The 7,674-nt window shown below is 33.0% G+C and overlaps 1 protein-coding gene across 1 annotated transcript; it reads right to left on the bottom strand.

The window, feature by feature from the left end:
* Nucleotides 1-256: 256 nt before the first annotated feature.
* LOC131617036 (gibberellin 2-beta-dioxygenase 1-like) lies at nt 257-2,683 on the bottom strand. The gene is made up of 3 exons (XM_058888424.1): nt 2,209-2,683; nt 1,706-2,066; nt 257-679 (listed from the first exon to the last, which is right to left on the bottom strand). Exons 1-3 carry the CDS (start codon nt 2,607-2,609, stop codon nt 428-430), a joined length of 1,014 nt encoding a protein of 337 aa, XP_058744407.1. The 5' UTR covers nt 2,610-2,683; the 3' UTR covers nt 257-427.
* Between the last annotated feature and the right edge of the window lie 4,991 nt (nt 2,684-7,674).

The following is a 7,674-nucleotide window of genomic DNA, read 5'->3' as shown; positions in this document are numbered from 1 at the left end:
ATTACTAGTGTCCTATTCCCCTAACAACCAGAGTACATAAAGATAAAAAATAAAGATGACAATTTAAAATAAAATTAATTTTTAACGATTTACAGTTAAAAGTGTGATATTTATCCATCTTAAACATTTACATTTAAAATTCAATTTAATAGAATAATTTGAATAACAGAAGTAAAATTATGTAATCTAAAAATAATAAATATCAATTACTAAATAATATAATATAACACAAATAATTTAATTAAAGAACATAAAATTTTGTTAAACCTTAAAAATATCACTGCACTATTATTATGTTGCTAAATACATTATCCATTTCATTCAAACATACACATGAAGGAAAAGAAAAGCAAAAGCAAACTCCAATTATATTGCACATGATATAGATATCCTAATACTGACAGGTGTAAAAGTGTGAGATTCCTATCTAGGAATCATTAATTGTCTCAAAGTGAGCAAGCCTATTGTCTGATAATCTTGTAGCATAAGCAGATTTCTTGTATTCAAACCATGTAAACTCTCTATATAATAATCTTTCATTTCCTTTTATGAGACAAGGCAGAGGTGCAATTTTGTCACTCAAAGATGGACCACAGAAATATATCATAGAGAGTCTAGATTTGAAACCATTTGTTAAAACTCTGTGCTTCACACTTTTGAATAGTCCATTAGTCATAACCTGTATTTGGTTTTGTGGATAAAAAATGTGTCAGAATCACAAGGCAAAAAAAGGTGGCATGCATTATAAATACATACATACCCCATTTCAATGTAATACTATTAAAACTTGTTGACATGACAAGACTAGAAAAGTTTTCATCACATGGGGAGATTTTCCTTAATAAATAACAAGAGTGTTGAATTGGAAAGAGTACAATGATAAAATGAACAGAATTTATTCAAAAAGCTACTAACTCTCCTGAAAAGTAAGAGTTTATCTTTATCCACATGTCAACATTTCATATCTTATCTAAATGAATAGGAAAAACTTATTATTATAAATAAATACTAGTGTTTCATTTTTGGTCAATGGGATTAAATATGTATAACTAAATAAAACACTTCCTCTTCCTCTTCCTCTTATAATAAAGGGTAAATATATATAAATGAACCTTTATTTTATATAAAATAATTCTGTAAAACAATATTATGTAAACTAAATATTTTTATTTGATAATTTAATGAATGAATATTACATTTAAAGACTGAGATTATATATATATATATATATATATATATATATATATATATATTTTAAATTCAAAATATTAAGATTATACTAGTAATTTTTTAAATTGTCTTGTAATTATATTTATTTTTTTTATTTTATAAATTAAATTAGAGTTTACCCTCTAGTATTTATTATTATAAAAGTTTATTTTTAAAATAATCAATAATCTAGAATTATATATATATCAAATATATTAATTATTTATTAAATTTAAAAAAAAATTATACTTTCTAAAATTTACTTTATATATATATATATATATATATATATATATATATATATATATATATATATATATATATATATATAGATATAGATATATTATTTATTTAATATATTATAAAAATAGACATTTTCTTGTAAATAAGAGCAAAGTAGAAGTAATTAGTAATTAGGATTGAAAGAGAATATATTTAGACTAATATTCTTTGATTGCTTGTATTATAAGAAAAGAGTGAGTGGTGAGTATTTTACCTGAAGAGAATCTCCAACATTAACAAAGAAGGAATTGTGATCAGAAGGCACTGAAATCCAACTCTTATCTTTAAGGCAAATTTGGAAACCACAAGTGTTGTTTGATCTCAACAATGAAATAATTTGTGGATCTGTATGTTCACCAAAACCAATCACATTTTCACCATCATTTTCATTATTATTCAACCTTGACTCAGGACATGGAGGGTAATGGTTAAGCCTGAATATGCAATCACTGTCCTTATCATTTACAAGCTTGCTCAACACATTCTTTTCTTCAATGTTCAATCCTTCTGCCATCAGTTCAAGAATCTCACATCCCAGCTTTTTCACACTTGACATGTAATCACTCAACAAACAACTGCAACAACAACAACAACAAAATCATAAATTTAATACGCTGTGTATATTTATAAGAAAAAATTTACTTTTTTTAATTCGCGAATATTTAATGTATCTGGTTTATATATTGTCCAGATACATTAGTAGAACAAAAAACATACCGAAGCTTCTCGGAGTCTTTACTGAAAGCAGGGGAGAGTTTAAAGGAATTGAAATCTTGATTATTTGACAGAAGAAGATATTCAACCCAACCAATATCACCGTTTTGTCCAATTTTCTTGTTTCCATACCCAAATGGATTAGCTGGTCCTGCTTTTTCCTTTTGATCAAAGCCCATGGAAAAGAACTTAACAGCTTCAGATTCCAATAAAGAAATAGATTCCATAGAGACACCATGGTTGACAACCTTAAAGAATCCAAACTCTTCACAGGCTTTGACTATGATGTTCTTTGCATCAGGTTTGGAGAGATCCACTATAGGGATTTCAGGTATGAATGTGGTTTGTTTCAAGTTTCTTAGACATGGATATTGCTCTCTTGTTGTTTTTGACAACACAACCATTTTGAATGAATGAAAGAGAACAGAGTTATTTTTGAGTTATGAGCAGAGGATGGTTGAGGAAAGAGGTTTGGGTTAGTTCTCTATTTATATATTTGAAAAAGTGAAGTTGTGGAGGTGATGTTAATGTTATTATTAGAGGAAGAAAGAAGCTTGGATTACTCTACTTCTAATCTCGGAATAAACTTATTTTAGAAGCAATAGAATTCTAATATTATTATGAGTTTTTATCATGTGTACAACCTTAGTCAAAATGAGTACAACTTTACATATTCATTATTAATGGAAGATTTGTTTTTCACCAATAAAAACATTGCACTTTCCTTTTTGACCATCAACTTCAACTCTTACATTAGTGTGGCATGCCGAACAATATCACAAGCACTCATTGCAATACTATTCTACTTAGAAGTTGTTATGACTCACAAACAACCATCCTTACTTAGATAAGTTTCAGTTGGTATGTAATTTCTCCTTTTCTTGAGTTTTCTGCTTGATTTTTGTAAGTGAGTTCAAGTATCTCTAGTGCTCTTTTCAATGAAGCTTGCTTATAAAAAAAAATTGAGGAGAGCAGGTGCACACGGTAATCAAAGTTGTAAAGTTGGATCCTACTAAAAAAGTTTATCATTTTCGTGGGATGGTTATTGATTTATATAAGATATCACACGCTCTTTGTCCATAAGACCAATCGACTACTCATTAAGAATCATGTCTCATTGAGTGAGACCGATCACTTATGGCTATTAATATGCCTTGAATGCTCTGCTTGCGTGTTTTAAAATGCACCAATTCGAAGTAAGATATGTTGACCTTGGGCCGATCTGCTTGACTTGATCTATTAAGTTAAACTACTTTGTTCTTGCCTCATGGACTTGCTTAAAACTGGGGCAGATTCTATTGATTCCTTGTTTGAATCCAGCCTAAATGACTAGATTGTACACAACCCCTCAAGCATGAGACATGGATAGGTGAGATGCTTTTAATGAGAGGCTGAAATGTACAAAAAAAAAATATGAGTAGCCTAAGTTACATTAAAGGAAGGGCTGGCGTCTCTTGAGATTAGTATCAACGAAAAGGATAAGCTAACGAATGAAAGAATGATTAAATACTTTGCTAGTATAACTGGGGGTTGTAGATAGTGAATAAGATGACTAAATTAAGAACACCTTATGTAGACACACTCATCAAAATTTAAAGAGGAGACGATAAAGAAGTCTCAAGGTACTCTCTTTGGGAAGTGAACGTATGGCAAGTAATTTGGACTAACTAATATAAATTCTGGGGTGATTCTTCATTTTCCTTATCTCATTTATTTTCAATTCTTTTTCTAATCACTGCGCGTGTGCTTGAGTTATTTCATATGGATCTCATAGGACTTATGCAAGTTGATAGTCTTGGAGGAAATGTGTATGTCTTTTTCTGTGTCGATGATTATTCTTGATACACTTGGGTTGATTTCATTCGTGAGAAGTCTAATATCTTTGTTGTTTTAAGGGTCTCTATCATCACCTACGACATTAAAAAAGAAAAAAAATTCAAAATCATTTGCACTCGAAGTGATCATGATAGGGAAATTGAGAATTCAAACTTCTCTACCTTCTACAATACTTAGAAGATTGGTCATAAGTTTCCTGCTCCCATTACACCTCAGTAGAATAATGTTATTGGGAGGAAGAACCATACTCTACAAGAAATGGCTAAATTTATGATTCATGCCAAAAATATTTTATACTATTTTTTAGCAGAAGAAATGAATACTGCTTGTCATATTCACAATCGTGTACCAATTCAATGAGGTAGCAAGACTACTCATTATGAACTTTTGAGGGGGGAATCCCATTATTAAATACTTTCACGTGTTTGGAAGTATTTGTTAGACAAGTGACTCCAAACACAAGAGCGGAGGGGGAATTGTGTTGGTTTGAAAAAGGATGTCTAATTAAAAAATCTTTGATAAAATAAATTGTTTAAAACAATTTTGTAAATCGAACAAAGAGTAGTAGGCAAAGTAAGTAAAGAAAACATATATCAGAGTGAAGAAAAGATTTAAGTGCAATGAAAATAAATAGATAGCATAAATAAAAAGAGAAAAGGGATAGAGAATTGAACTAGAAATTTATAGAGGTTCGGCTTAACCACATGGCCTACTCCTCTCCATAAGAACTTCTTCTTGAGAGTTTCCATTATAAATATGAGTTTTTCACAATTTATACCCGCGAACCTTCGTACAAACATATTCGAGTTTTATACTCGCTATCCTCCAAATAAAAAATGGAATTTTAAACTAGGCCAGTCTTAAAACCAAGCTCAGCTCACAAACCAAATAGATATTTTGACGGATAATCTCACAAACCAAAGAGAGCTTTTACACTAGGCAAAAATCACGAACAAATAAAGATTTTAACTGATAATCTCATAAACTAAATGAGAGTTTTTATTGGCTAAGCTCACAAACCAAACAAAGACTTCTCAGAAGATATATTAGGCAAGAGATAATTTTCTCTTCACAAAATTACAATAAAATCCCAAACACCGGAACACAAGAAATGCCTCACTAATACTTTTCACTCTTAAATCACTAAAACAATTTAATAAAAAAGAAATAAATGGGAAATGAGAGATTAGAGAGTGAGAAATTATATAGAAATATATTTTCTAGTATATTTTGAAAGTGAGGAGAAGTCCTATATTTATAGGTAAAAATATGGCTTTAAAAGGAAAATTATCCATAGGCTTTTAAATGCTCAAATCAATTATGTACTAGGTCTAATAAACTATGTGCTTCACAAAAACGACAATATTAATTCCCAAAAAATAAATCCTACAACGACTAGTGTCTTAATAGATTAGGAGTGTTCTTAATCAATTAAGAAGTTTTGTTCCTTGATTAATCGATTAGCTTAGGGCCTTAATCGATTAGGCAATCTTACAAGCTTCCTAAGTGTTTAGCAACATTATCTATTAATCCCACAAACACCTTGATAGTTCCACTAAATATTTTAAGGTATTTTTATTAAACAGGGAGGTTAAAAACACTATTAGGTGAATTTGTGAATTTGCTTTAGTAATTTAAAAATTACTCTAATATCTTTTACAAAACTCTAATATCTCAAACAAGGACCATGAGAAATTTCACACTTTCTATCTTTCATAAGCTCTTAAGTTTCAAGATTCATTGCTTTATTCATCAATGATTTAGTGCTTCATATGGAACTTGACTTCTTTTGTCTAATGATGTTTGATAAGGCTTCTTGGTAGACACATCATCATCCGAGAGACTGTTTGACTAGAGATCATCAAGGATTCCACCAAATATGGGTTAACATTAGGTGTTGTCCTTTCCTTTGGCAACTTGATCTCAAAAGCAGAAAAAACTTGATCAATCTTGATCAACAAATAAAGAATTCACCTCATAGTTTCAGCATCATCAAAACCATTAAGATTATCTAATTGCTGAGTCATTGTACCTAGAAGCACATAGATTTACATTCTCCCTTTATTTATTTATTATGACAACGCATCTGTCAGTGGGTGGATAAACAAAGAAACAAAGGTAACATATTGTAGTGGTTAAAATCCCCTTGACAAGCATAGAAAGTATACCCTACTCCCCATGAGAGTATATTTTCCCCCTTTAGTAAAAGTATGAGTGATGTTTTCCTTTTCTCTAGATGTCTAAATTGCATTTATTTGCATATTTACTTCTGGCAATGCATCTTTACATGCCTTTTTTATTTCAAAAAAGGAGGAGCAGGATATACTCTCTATTTAACCCAAGGGGAGTTTTATCACACCAAATATATTTGTATTATTTTTTACCACCTCCTCTAAGAGATGGGTTGTCATCATCAAAAAGGGGGAGAATATGGAACCTTATTTTGTAAGTGATAAGCGGATAAAGATGCAAACCATGTCTTTAGGGTTTTATTAAATTTACTATCCGATGATGGAAATGAAATGGAATGAAACTAAAGCCCCGTCTCAAGCTACTCGAGAAAGTTTCCACAAAAGAGAAAGCGTCTGACAATGTCTTGAAGTACTGTGGTGCCTCCTAAAGTAGTAGTGAGTGAACAAAGTGTAAAACATAAGGCTTTATCTACCGGCGAGGATTTTCCATACCCCTCCTTAAATACATAGACGAAGACACGACTCCCTACATACTCCGAGAGATACACGAAGGAATCAATGCCCAACACTTAGGAGGGAAATCCCTCGCTCGGAAAGCCCTCCGAGCCGGATACTATTGGCCCACGATGCAAAACGACGCCAAGGAATACGTAAAAAGTGCGACAAATGCCAACGGTTCGCTGACATGCACCTTGCACCCCCCAACGAGCTTAAAACCTTGTCATCTCCCCGGCCATTCGCGTGGTGGGGGATGGATCTCCTCGGCCCGTTCGTGACCGGGAGCAATCAAAATAAGTACCTAATAGTCACGGTCGACTATTTTACCAAATGGATCGAAGCCGAACCATTAGCCAAAATAACATCCCTGAACGTGCTTTGCTTTTACAAAAGAAACATCCTCGCCCGGTTCAGGGTACCCTTGGCCATCATCACTGACAACGGTACCCAATTCACCGACGGACGTTTTCAAGAGTTCGTCACGAGATTAGGGACCAAACAACATTTTGCATCAGTCGAGCACCCACAAACTAACGGGCAAGCGGAGGCCGCCAACAGGGTAATTTTGAGGGGCCTCAAAAGAAGACTGGATGAAATAAAAAGGGGATGGTTAGAAGAGCTACACAGCGTCCTCTGGGCCCATCGCACCACCCCACACTCCACCACCAGGGAGACCCCCTTCCGACTGACGTACGGAACGGAGGCCGTGATCCCCGTCGAGATACATGTGCCCTCGAGACGCATCGAAGAGCCAGTCGAAACAGAGGGCAACGTCGAGGCAATCAGGGAAGAGCTCGACCTGGTCGAGGAAATCTGCTCTAGGGCCGCATTGCGTGAAGCCTCACGCAAGCAAAAAATTGCCCTAAGACATGACGCGAAGGTCATTAAACGGGAATTTAAAGTAGAAAGCCTAGTGCTCAAAAGGAACCACAAAGATCCCCGA

The sequence above is a fragment of the Vicia villosa genome, linkage group LG7 (genome assembly GCF_029867415.1).
Source record: "Vicia villosa cultivar HV-30 ecotype Madison, WI linkage group LG7, Vvil1.0, whole genome shotgun sequence".
Lineage (NCBI taxonomy): Eukaryota > Viridiplantae > Streptophyta > Magnoliopsida > Fabales > Fabaceae > Vicia > Vicia villosa.
This window is presented reverse-complemented; position numbering and strand designations above follow the sequence as displayed.